The sequence below is a fragment of the Indicator indicator genome, chromosome 1, assembly GCF_027791375.1.
Source record: "Indicator indicator isolate 239-I01 chromosome 1, UM_Iind_1.1, whole genome shotgun sequence".
Classification (NCBI taxonomy): Eukaryota; Metazoa; Chordata; class Aves; order Piciformes; family Indicatoridae; genus Indicator; species Indicator indicator.
In genome coordinates this window covers 79,411,606-79,424,933 of record NC_072010.1, presented here as the reverse complement: position 1 = coordinate 79,424,933, position 13,328 = coordinate 79,411,606, and the positions used below count along the sequence as shown (strand labels likewise).

At 39.8% G+C, this 13,328-nt stretch overlaps 1 protein-coding gene across 1 annotated transcript in view; it reads right to left on the bottom strand.

The window, feature by feature from the left end:
* Positions 1-7,761, bottom strand: part of TBL1X (transducin beta like 1 X-linked) — a 51,066-nt gene extending 43,305 nt beyond the window's left edge. The window contains exon 1 of the mRNA XM_054400828.1: positions 7,665-7,761. Within this exon, the coding sequence (XP_054256803.1) occupies positions 7,665-7,722 (58 nt within the window). The 5' untranslated portion in view covers positions 7,723-7,761. The remainder of the gene's footprint in view (positions 1-7,664) is intronic.
* Between the last annotated feature and the right edge of the window lie 5,567 nt (positions 7,762-13,328).

The following is a 13,328-nucleotide window of genomic DNA, read 5'->3' as shown; positions in this document are numbered from 1 at the left end:
TGCCCACAAACCAGATCTATGCTAAACCGTGAGAATTAAAAAAGGGAGTTGGTATTGCTCCAAAACCTCATCATAGTACAGCTGAAAAGGTGAAAGAATCCTTGCCCTCAGTCTTAATACTGCTCCTGAATAATAAGCATCTCATTCATTCAGAGCTATGAATTCATCTACAAATCATAAACAGTACTCTGAAAAAGAATGTTAAATATTGTCCCAGCACAGCTGCAGTAGTCTTTCCTCAGAGACTATAACCTTTTATGACTATAACCTTTTAACATCTGCTGTGAGGTATTGTACATAGCACTTCCCTTTCAAACAAGAAAATTAAGGCGCAAGACCCTTAAGTTTAGGTTTAGACATCCAGTTTTTAAATGTTTCCTTAAAAAAGGTGTTATTTACTCAGTAATACCTGTTTAGCACTCAATTACACTAGCACGAAAGTACCTGAGTGAAGAGAAACTAAGCAAATAAACAATTCTCTTGGTATCAGGGCAGCTGAGTTTCATCCATGAACTACTCTATACTGCAGGCAGAATACATGAGAACCAAGTGACAGTGATGACACATATGTAGACACAAATAATGCAGCCACAGATTGTTGCTGAAATGACACTATAGAGTGTTTTATCTTTGTCTGGCAGAATGTCATTTCAAGGATGTACTTTTCCTCCGGCAAACAAAAGTCTCCATCCTACTATTAGAGCACAGCTATGTAAAGAGCTTCAAGAGCATTCCAGTAACTATCATGTTTAACATCACCTTTATGTAGGTTCTTTTTAAGATCTCTGAGGCTCTCCAGCGCTGAGCAGAAGGCTGGACTAGTTGAACATGAGCCAGCAGTGTGCCCTTGTAGCTATGAAAACTAACATCATTCTAAGCTGTGCTATGAAAAGGTCAGTGGAGGGGATCCTTGTCCTGTTCTCCATCCTGGTGAAACACATCTGGAGTAGTGTCCAATTTTAGGCACAGACATACTGGATATAGTCCAATGAAAAGACCACCAAAATTATTAATGGGGAGCATCTGGTATATAAAGAAGAGGCTGAGAGTGTTGAGACTGCTCAGCTTGGAGAAGGGGAAGCTCACAGGGGACTGTATCCACGTGTATAAACACCTGAGGAGGGTGCAAAGAGGAGAGAGCCAAGCTATTCTCAGTGTGAGGATGCTCGAGTATTAGCTGCTGTGGAATCTCCATCCTTCAAAACCCAGATGGACACAGCCCTGAGCAGCCTGCTGCAGCTAACTGATGTGAACAGGCAAGTGGGACTAGATGATCTCCACAGGTCCCTGCCAGCTCGTGCCAACTTGAGCTGTTCTCTGATTCTATAATCTCCTCAGATACCATCTAGCCTGAGCTTTCCTATGAAACTAAGGAGCCAAATTGGAAGAAAACATAAAAAAGAAAAAAAAAATCACCATCCATCAATGCACACTACTGTTTTTATTGTCACACTGGACAAGTGCCTTTATTGACCAAGTGATTAATTCTTCTCATGAATTATTCTTAAGGTATAGATTTTAATAATTTAAGAAAACCCATGCAATGTACATTTCCATTCTACCTAGCAGTAGCCTTCCTACACAAAGGAAGCAGTTAGCTTTGAAGCAAATTTAACTGACCTATATACCACAATACTGTATATTATGCTTAACCTGACTTTCAACATGCATGTCTCAGATCTATGACTCAGGAACTCTGTGCCACGCACAACTGTTTGAAATACTCTAAACGTCTCACATGCAGAAAAAGTATGGACTTCAGAGAAAAAAAATACACAGGCTTATATAAGTATAGACTGTTGAGTAAGGCACAATTTCAAAAGAAAAGAATACCGACTTTCAGTTGCTCCATATTGCCTAAAACCTTACCCAAGCAAATTGCAATATTTAAATTTTGCACCATCTTTCTTTGCTAAAAAAGGAGAATGAGTCAAACCCAAGATATTTTCCTTCAAATGTTGTTACTTTCTTTTAAAAAAATTGTAAATGGCATTGGAAAATTGTAGTTTAGTACTATTCCAACTACTAGTATCTAGTTGGACAACACAAGGGTGAAATTCCAGAAGCTTCAGAATATCCCTGTTTGGATTCATTCAGAATTCCCAAAGGCAGAATGAGAATAAGATGTCCTGGATGTAATTTACAGGAAAGCCCCATGTTTGCCCAAATCTATAAGCAATTTTCTGCTGTGATTCACAGAAACATTTTGTGCTCTATGTGCCCTTGAGTCAGAGTTTAAAACCTGAGAGAAAAAATTGTCTTTTAGAAAACCAAGAAAAATCTGTCAACTGTGAACCAAACAGACCAACACGCTACTATCATCCTGAGTCTACATAAGGAAAACAGCTATGTTATTAACTGCCTTAATTTTTATGGCTGGGAAGAAAACAAATGACAGTTCTAAAGGATAATGGTAAATCGTCCCAAGTCAGCAGCTAAAAATTCCATTGACATCTTTTCAGCAGAAGCATCCAGCTTGTGCTTTTATTGTCTTGGACACTGCACAGACTGTACTCTGAGGAATAGCTTATCAAGTGTATGTCATAAAACATGGAAAAATTCAAACTGAACAGTAAAAGTATGAGCAAAAATGGAAACTGTTACACAACCTTAACTCTAGTAAGTCATTGCCAGATATCCATTACAATAAATGCCCTACTAGAGAGCAGTATAAGCTGCTGACAGCTGGGGGCCTGATGTTCAGATAAGGATTCCATACTGAAATATGCATGTAAGTGCTAGGAAAGGAACACAATTACATTGATCAATGCATCAAAACTACCAAATCTGAAAAAGCTTTAACAACTGAATTGATATGTTGGGCTGGGTAAGGAAGGTAATTTATTGTAGCATTTGGACCTATGATAGATTTTGTCATTCACAACAGAAGACAGCACATGTTAAATTAAAAGGTGAGAGATTTGATTTCCCTTAGTTTTACCATCCCCTTCTCACCTCTTTTCAATTTTCCTTGGAGTCCTTTCATTGCACTGTACTTCTCTGGCCTTTATTCCAAAAACCAAATAATTATCTGCTTCTCCTTTGGGCAGGAAAAGCAGAATGGAAAAACTCTACATTATGAATTCTATATAGCTTTTTTAGAAACACAGCTCTTCACTATGCAGAAAGCCAATAGAAGGACTATGTCAGCAGTGAAGGGGGCTGCTAGCAAAAATATGCTTCTCAGGAGTCTGAAGAGGTGCAAATCTTAATCAACATAATTTGATGCCAGAACTGTGGCTTCTTTGGTATAGCTGGTTTCAGTTTTCTCAATGAGCCTGCTTTGTGGTTATAATCATGGGAAGATTTTTTGTGCTCCTACCTACATATAACCTAGGCCTGATATTAGTAACCGAGGCCAACATTTTCATGTAAAGGTAGCCTTTGAACTAAGACAATTAAAAATAAATATAACCTGACTTTTAAAAATTAGACTCCTGAGATAATGCTTGGAAGGACTCACCACTTTTAAGAGTTGTACCACTTTAAATCGTGCACCAAAAAGCTTATATTCAAAAAGAAGCAAACTGAGTATTTCAGGATTTGACTTTTGGATAGGAAATAAAAACCTTACACTGAAATTAGACACTCAATTTCTTCATAGCTCAAAAAGGGGGGGCATTCATAGTCTTGCAGTGGAAGTGACCACACCTAGTGTGGCTGTTTAGGCTGGGTGCCTCCAAAAAAAAAAAGCCACAGAATTGAGACCTCCAGTGTCTAGACTGTCCAGTCCAGCAGGTGGGCACAGGAAATAATGTATTTCTACCCATAAATACTGCACCCTTATAAATCTGGATGCAAAGTTATTGTCTTTCTTTTTCTTCCCTCTCTGCTCACATGGGAGAGACGCTCCCTTATCTGGTAACAATGGCCACTTGGCCGGAGTGACTTTTTTTCTCCTGTGCAATCTTGGCCTGTTTAGGCCTAATACCAGGGTAAAAAGAGTGGGTAGTTCAGGCCTGGCCAGCCTGAAACCAGCCTAGCAATGCAGAGACAGAAGAAAGAGCCCTGGGGTTTTTGGTAACCCCAGGTGGGGAGAAGGGGAGCATTGGGTCTTTGGTCTGGTGTAAAGGAACATGTGTGTTAAGTTTAGACTGGAGATTTCTTTGAACTTGATGTGCTTTGCTATGCTCACCACTATGCTTTGTAGTTTTTGGCATATATGAATTGCTTTTCCATTTAAACTTTCCATTACTATCCAATCCGTTTGTGTGAGTGTTATTCTTTTGTCCCTTTTGGAGCAACAGAGCAATCTGTTCCACTCTAAACCAGGACACTTAGCCACCCTGTTAGTGGAATTCCTATGCCATCATCCCAAGGAGCCTAAATGGAAATGATGCCTGACTTCTTTGCTTTTCTAGGCATAGATAAGCCCTGGGACAGTCACTTAAATGAAGAGGCAATTATTTACTTACTTAATACATCTAAGCAATTACAACCTTAGCTTGATCGGGACCTGTCCTGTACTTGAGGGATTTGATGGCACTGCTTCTGGACCAGGCATCATTTCCAGCAGCAGGCAACTCAAAGCATTCTCTCTGGGATGGATTTTTTTTCTGTTAAACCACATGATCAGTCAGTATAACTCTTCATGTACCACAACTTACCATTTCATTCCATCTGCAAATGTACTTGAGAAGCACTTTGTATCTCCTACCAGGTAACTGATAAAGCTATTGAGCATTACACCAAGGACAGATACCTGTGAGTTCCCACTAGAATCAACCTTTGAGATTAACATTCCCCATCTCTCATCACTTTTCAAGATGTGCCTGTTAGCCTCTTTTTAATCCATTTGATAACCCTGGATTACACTGATTTTACACACTTATTTAATTTTGATTTTAAAACCACAGTATGGAGAAGACTAAATAAATGCTGTAAAGTAGTCTAATGTATTATTATCAGCACAGCTATCTCCGTCAACTTCCTTTGCGATCTTGGAAAAAGCAGTATCAAGTTTGTTCAACAAGATCTATCCATAAAAATGTGCTGGGTGGCATTAGGGATTATGTCATCTCTTCATCTCTTGTTGGAGGTATCTAGTTTCAACCTTCCAATGATTTTGCTTGACCTATAGTTACCTGAATCATCTTGTTTAACCTTTAAAAATTCTGGCACCACATTTCCTTTTTCCAGTTCACTGAAACTCCTCTTGGTATGCCAAGAATTGTTAAAAAGCAACAATAATGGCTTAGACAGTTCAACTCTGTTAATACTCTCCTGTGCAAGTTTTCAAATCTTTTCTATAGAATTAAGGAGAAAATATAATCATTGAATTTAAATTGTAACTTCAGTTTTACAAGAGTTGAACTTGACTAGAATGACTTGCCAGCATTTTCATAACAAAGTGTAAAGGACCCCCCAGTATCTTTGCTAATATTTCAAATAATCTCAAGTGCCTCTGCATCTTGCAGCCACAAAATAACTTGACATATTACTTGGACAGTTTGTTTTTTATGTAGTTGTTCCACCATATATATTTCCTTCTGTTATTTCTCTCTTTCTCCCATCATTTGCCTACATTTTATGGAAAATCCTGGAAACTTTACATGATAAGATTAAAGGACAGATATCTGGAAAAACTTAAATTCTCCTCTGAATCACTACCAATCCATCAAGAGGAATGAAAAAAGACTGCCTCTTACGTTCACATCAGGAAAGGTTACTGTATCAATACAATGTTATGTAGAATCACTTACAATGCAAATATGACAATGTAGAGCAAATTCAGGATTCTTTAGGCTTTGACTATGTGTACTTGTGCACTGCTTTCACGTCCAAAAGCCCTTTCTGATGTGGTACCCAAAAGCTCATTTTTTTAAAAAAAGCTTTGTCAGAATGAAATTTTAGTTTTAGTCAGTTCCTGTCTTTGTTCATCTCATTGCCTGCCAGAACAAGACTATTTTTATAAGCTTTGTGATCAGAGAGGAGAATAAAATGTGAGAAAAGAGCCACATGGGCTACAGTTGGACTCTCAAAGAACTGTTTTAAAAGACCAAATTCTGAAAAACTATTATAGAAGTTCTCAGTTTCAGGACATTCCTTGCATTAAGATTTATATTCCTTGGAATGAAATAGCCTTGGATGTAAAACGAACAAAAAAACCCCCTGACCTAAGAAATGCCAGTTATAACAACTGCAATGGTTTTAAGACTGTCTTTTTAATTTTTCTTCACAAAGTGCAAACAGAGAAAGCAAAAGAATGTAAATAAATCACTATTGGGTGTAAGAAAGCAAAATTATGATTATTCTAAACACTTACATTGGAGAGATAGAAATGTTTAAGAATCTCTACTCAAAATAAGGTTGTGGGGTTTGGGCAGTCTGGGTTCTCGGCTTGCCTGGCTTCTGTCTGGCTGCTGCTTCTTTTCTGGCTGAAGATAACACAGTGACCTTGACAAGCTAAGTCTAACAGCCTCTCTGCTTTTTGATTCTCTGCTTTCTGCCAGGGGGGCCTGGGGGGATTCCTTCTGGTTGGGGGGAACCAAAGGCCCCTTAGGGGAAGCAAAGGGGGCTTGGTTGTGCTTTTCTGTTGATTGTACATATTTGTGAATGTTGTGAATAGTGTATATGTGTACATATTCATTGCATTTCATCATAGATTGTAGATTTGCTTGTAAATACAGCTTTCATTTGCTTCCAGACTGAGCTAGCCTGGTTATTGTCGGCGTGCGACAGGGATTTCAGCTCTCACACTGTTACAACAGAAGCAGGCTAAACCATTCTATTTTCCCTGCTGGGATTTTGGTCCCATCTCTGAGACATCTCAGGTCTGGCGATTTTGTTCTAAAGCTGGCTTCAAGTGTTCTGGTTGGAGGACATGTATTTTTAGAGAATTTTTTGTTTGTTTGTTTCAGCATATGAAACACCAAGTACTTTTATAGTCAATTCTGCTTTGGACAACGCAGAACACAGGGTCAGTACCAAGTAAACTGGGATAAATTCTTTGTCAGTGTTTCTTACCTACCCTACCATCTCTGCATGAACAGAACTTTTTCTATTAGTAAAGAGAACCTCTACTTCTTGCAGTCAAAATGTGGAATTAAGATTAAAAAAACAAAATAGACTCTAAAACAAAGTTTCTGTTTCAGGGGGATTTTTTGAGTGGAAGATGAAGCTTTCCTTCTAAAAGGAAAAGCCCTACAGAGACTTTGTTTTCCAGTATGAAAACAGATAGAGGTGAATGTGGTAAGACAGTGCCATACTGACACTTGTACAGTTCAGTTTACATACATAATTACCCTAATTAAATTCTAAATCATCAGATGCCTTCCATTTACAGGCAATACAAAACCAGTTCAGACAATCCCTGGAATGTGACAGAATTATTTCAAGTACTTAAGCAAAAAGATATAAAATGCAGGTGCTTTGTGCGAGTGCTGCCTGAGATGATGTAACTCTACAAAAAGATTTGTTAAGATAATGGTATTTATTTCCTTGTTTTGTCTAACTGCAGTGTTTACTGCATACCTGTGTATGTTTGCACTTTCATTACGTTTGAGACCACCATTTCAAAGAAATGTGGCTTTGTGCAAGAAATATCAAACCTTTTTATCAGTCTGAAACACTTGACGCAACATTCCTAAAGCAACACCATGCAAACCTCCCATTTTTCCTTTTCATCTATGACCTGAAGTTGTGAGGAAAGACAGGAAATTTACCTGATTCCTGGAGATAGCGATACACCAAGAAATTCACTTCGTCACTGGTTATGCTCATCTTAGCCCAACCTCAATATGATGAGGTTTACGAGAAGTGTGATCCACGCTCTGTTCAAAGGGAAAGAAAAGAACATGTTTTGTTTTATCTTGATTTATTATGAAATTTGTTATCAAAATAGAGGTGGGAATTGTTAAGGTATTTAAAGATCTCACATAGTTATTAGAACTGTTACATCCTGATGCAGGGCACCCATTAAATATAGTGAATCAAGTACTCAAGCTGTGCTGTACCTTTTATTATAATTAAAAAGCAGTATTTAACATACATGAGAGAATCAGGGAGGAAGCATTTTAAGTCTTCGAAGCCTTTGCAAATGCCAGCTCTTTTACTTCTGTGGGTTCACAACAGGCTCCTTGGATACTCCTTTTTACTGTGTGAGCATTTTGTTTTCAGAACTGCTGTCAATCACAGTCATATATAAAACACCAAACCGTAACCTTCTTGCAATCTGAAATGTGTCATAGTTTCCTGACCAGTACTGCATCCACTGAAAAGACAGATTCTTCCCTTAACAAACCATGTTATGCAGTGAACTTTACCATCTGAAGACATACAAATCCATGGGGCCTGATGGGATGCATCCACGAGTGCTGAGAGAGCTGGCTGATAGTATTACTGAACCTCTCTCCATCATCTTTGAAAAGTCATGGAGAACAGGAGAGGTGCCAGATGACTGGAAGAAAGCAAATGTCACTCCAGTCTTCAAAAAAAGGCAAGAAGGAGGACCCAGGCAACTACAGACCAGTCAGCCTCACCTGCATCCCTGGAAAGATGATGGAGCAGCTCATCTTGGAGGTCATCTCTAACCACATGGAGGACAAAAAGGTTATCAGGAGTAGTCAACATGGATTTATCAAGGGGAAATCTTGTCTAACTAATCGGATAGCCTTCTCTGAAGTTATGACCAAGTAGGTAGATGAGGGAAGAGCAGAGGAAGTTATATATCTTGACTTCAGTAAAACTTTTGATACTGTCTCCCATAACATCCTCACAGAAAAGCTCAGGAGATGTGGCATAGATGGCTGGTCAGTGAGGTGGATTGCAAACTGGCTCCACAACAGAGTTCAGAGGGTTGTCACCAATGGCACAGAGTCAGCTTGGAGGCCTGTGGCAAGTGATGCCCCCCAGGGATCAGTACTGGGTCCAGTTTTGTTCAGTATCTTTATCAATGACCTGGATGAGGGCATTGAGAGTACCCTCAGCAAGTTCCTGATGATACAAAACTGGGGGGGTTGGCTGACACCTGTCAGGCTGTGCAGCCATCCAACGTGACCTGGACAGGCTGGAGAGCTGGGTGCAGGCAAACCTCATGAAGCTTAATAAGGACAAGTGCAGGGTCCTACATTTGGGGAGAAATAACAGCAGGCACCAGGACAGGTTAGAGGCTGCCCTGATGGAAAGCAGCTCCACAGAGAAAGACCTTGGAGTGCTGGTGGACAGCAGGTTCTCCATGGAACAACAATGTGCTCTTGTGGCCAAGAGAGCCAATGGGATCCTGGGATGGATCAAGAAAGGTGTGTCCAGCAGGTCTAGGGAAGTTCTACCTCTCTACTCTGCCCTGGTGAGACCACACCTGATATACTGCATCCAGTTTTGGGCTCCCCAGTTCAAGAAAGACAGAGACCTGCTGGAGAGAATCCAATGGAGAGCCACAAGGATGATTAGGGGATTTCAGCATCTCCCCTATGAAGAGAGACTGAGATCCCTGGGGCTGCTTAGTCTGGAGAAGAGAAAACTGAGAGGGGATCTGATCAATGTCTATAAATATCTGAGGGGTGGGTGTCAGGAGGAGGGGGCCAGGCTCTTTTTGGTGATACACAGTGATAGGACAAGGAACAGTGGTTCAAACTGAGGAGAAACTTCATTACAGTGAGGGTGACAGAGCACTGGAACAGGTTGCCCAGGGGGGCTTGGGGACTCTCTTTCTCTAGAGACTTTCAAAACCCACCTGGATGCATTCCTGTGCGGACTATCCTAGGTGATCCTGCTTTGGCAGGGGGGTTGGACCTGATGATCTCTTGAGGTCCCTTCCAACCTCTGATATACTGTCATACTGTGAACTTAAAGTTCTCATGAAACAGAAACAAATCTAAATTTAAGATCAGACTGCAAATATTATTACTGCCTGGGTAGGGGCGAAGAGAGAAATAAAGAAAGAGAACATCATATGCCTTGTGCCAAGAAAGAATACAAATATCATGGCATTATATAAAAAGTTATAATGTCTCTGCTGATTAATGCTGAACAAGAACTAAACTTCAATTATTCACGTAAGCAATCGTAACCTATAGGATGGCAGTTTTTTGCCTTACTATTTTGGGCATATACTCTGATAATAAAAACATTGGGTTTTAGATGATAAATTTGGTTTGAACATTTTCCATTAAATCATGATGATTCACTTCTGTGAATCTGACTGAAGTAGTTTGCTTTTAAAAAAGCCTAAGTACTTCTCAGACATAAGCTTTGAAACTGTCAGACATACCATACCTATAACTAATCATGTAAAGGTCTGGACAGAGAAGCACACATGATGCTCTCGTTGTGTACTACAAATGAAAGACTGTAGGCATGTGCTGTTTGTTTCAATTTCCTGTATTTCAATGTCTCTTCTTGGCAAGCGGAAAGGTCTTTGTTCATTGAAACCTCTGCAGTAATTCCTGTTGCCTAAAGCAGCACCTGCTACTGCATGCAATGCTGACTGACTACAAGTTTCCCCTGCTGATGATTTAAACCAGCAGGTCACTCATGACTGTAACAGATGTCTTTGCATATTTATGTAAACGGAGGTCTTTCGAACCCTGGTAAGCCTTTTTATTCTCCTGGGCTGCTATATTTCATCAATGGCTTGGATGCTGGTTTTCCATAAGAAACCATAGCATGCTAATTTGGGAAACATCTTCCTCAAGTATTTTAGTCTTTATTATTACACTTTGTACTGCACAGGGAACAAGAAGAAACAAGATACTGACAATCATGCAGTCTTGGCGAGGAAAATTTCATCTACTCTGGAAAGGATGATCACTTTCTGCCAAGATTCTGGCTGAGGACAACATCAGCTGTATCCAACATCCAGCCCTGTCACATATGCCACGTATTGTGCTGAGAAGCCATTCAGTATCTTTTCTCCTCAATGCCACATCTGAAAAATGGGCTTAGACTTCTCTCCCACAGGATCAGGGGAATGGTAGCAGAAGTAGCTATAAGGTCTTTAGTTAGCAAGGTTGGCGACTGCAGACAGTGAAAGCACCACTTTCAATATACCTTTATACATACTTCTTCCAGATAAACAGACTTGGTTCTGAATAATTAATAGATCCCTGTTCTTCTTTTTTGTATAATCATCACCATTCAATGAAAAACAAGATAGATATTCATGGCAACAGTGAAGGCCATTTTCATCCCTGTCTGAGTACTCAAAACACATCTGTATTGCTGCTATGGCCATGATAACAATAAATCAAGAAACCTGATAGCTGTGGGTTTAAAAAACAACAACACCCAACATAACACTTCCAGAAGCATTTTAAAAATAGCAGTTTCAGAATTTGGTGGTAGGAAAATTGGTAAAGATGAGACCTCTTTCAAAAATTCAGTTTCAGCAATGACGCACTTTGTGGCAAAATGAACTTCATTAAAAAAAAAAAGTAACTATGAATGGTGTTTCTGGATGCATCCTGCTAATTTAAGACATTAACATTGCATTTCTCACGTACAGAGGGGGTTGCCCTGGGAAAGGGAAGGGAAAGGAGGAGTGGTGATGTTTGCTTTTTCTAAAGACTACTTTTTAAAAAATTAAAACCAGAGAAATGAGAAACCAGAGAAAACCATTTTGCCTGACTGCAAAATAAGTAGTCTGACAGCCCCAGAAAAAAATCCACAGCAGATACCTTTGCAGCAGAATCCCAAGCACACCAAGGGGCTGGATTTACAGTGCATTTTCCCTGAAGTCAGTCAACAGGAATTACTTTGACATATGTGTTGGATCATATCTTTACACACATTGTTACCGTGCCATAAATAACCAGATGAGCCCCACTCGTACATTTAAGGTTTCTTCCCTCCCACAGATGCCAGTGCAGCAATCAGATACACAACTGTAAGGCTTTTACCCGTCCAAAGCAATACACAGATCTTGGCTTAAATCCAGAAAAATCTATTCAGTAGAAATTTGGCTGAGCTATGAAAGACCATACTCAATTTCATTAATGCTGTTTTTGATTTCCTTCTTCTCTACAAATAAATAACCCAAATAAAAGAGGCTACAATAGACACGGTAGGGAGGAAAGGAACACACTTACAAGTCTGATTCATATGGAACATAAAAATAGCCTTCCTCTCAATACAGTTTATTTAAATGTAGAAATGCAAACTTCTGTAGAAACCTTTAGTTATCATTGTGACAGATTAATTTCTGCTAATCGATGGTCTCCTTTGACAGCTTTTTAAAAGAAATACGTTTATAGACAACACCAATGTGCCTTTGTAGACATCTCGCATTTAAACCAGCAGTAACACCTCAATTCTTCACAATGTCAAGAGGATTTACAAAACAGCTTCAAATGTGTCTGAACTTTCTTTGCTTGAAATACTTTTCCCTGCACCCAATTACATGTAACAGAAAGTTCCACTAAACTCAACTTTGTCTTAAAAATTTGTATTCTGATTCTGCAGGTATTTGATAACATCCAAACATGCCAGCTAAGTCCATCAGTGCTTCCCAAAGCATAATGGATCACAAACATTCAAACCTTATTGGTGGAAGCATTGTCAAGATCACATGAAAGTAAATTTAACACTTAGTTTAAACAAACACTCAACTCTCAGTTCTGCTGGGACAGGTTTGCAGAAATGCTTCCCATACAGAGGTGAAAAGCTGGGTTATTAGCTCAGCCATGCTACCACTGTGCTTTCTAGGGCTGCTTGGCTTTTGCTGAACCAAGTCATCCTGCTGGAGTTGAGCTGCAAAGCTAATGCTGCAGCACACCCCTGTGCTCTGGGCATCAGGGCAGCTCATTTCCTGTAGTACACCATCAGGTCAAATTAAACCCTCCTGGAGCACAAGGAATCTTCCTAATGGGCCATGCAAGTGGCTCTGGTGAAGGCAGCCTTGTGTATAGCTATGGTTAAGCACAGTGCTAGCCAGGTCAACTAAGAATAGTCTGTTTACATCCCATCCCCTTACTCAAGGATTGTACTTCCTTCATTCCATGTGTTTTAGCCCTGTTGCCATGAATAAGGGAGATAATGCTGAAGAATCAAAGGAAAGTAACTTGTAAAGCTTTGAAATAGCATCTAAAGACACAACTCCTCTGCCTCTCTTCACTGTGATGCTCACAGTATGCTGCTGGGCCATGTCCTGCCCTCCAGGCTGACCCTGGAGTTCATGTTTGCTACTTGAAGCAGCCCTGCTATCCACAGGGACTGGGAGTTACCGGTCAATCTTTCCCTTAGGAAGACAGAAACAAGACAGACATTTAATGAAGACACCTAACTGAAACTTAAAACCTTAGACTAAAACTTCCTAAACAGCAAGCTGGGCACTTTCCATTTCTGCATCCAGCCTGACCAACAGAAATTCATCAGATGGCTGGTCTGGCCCT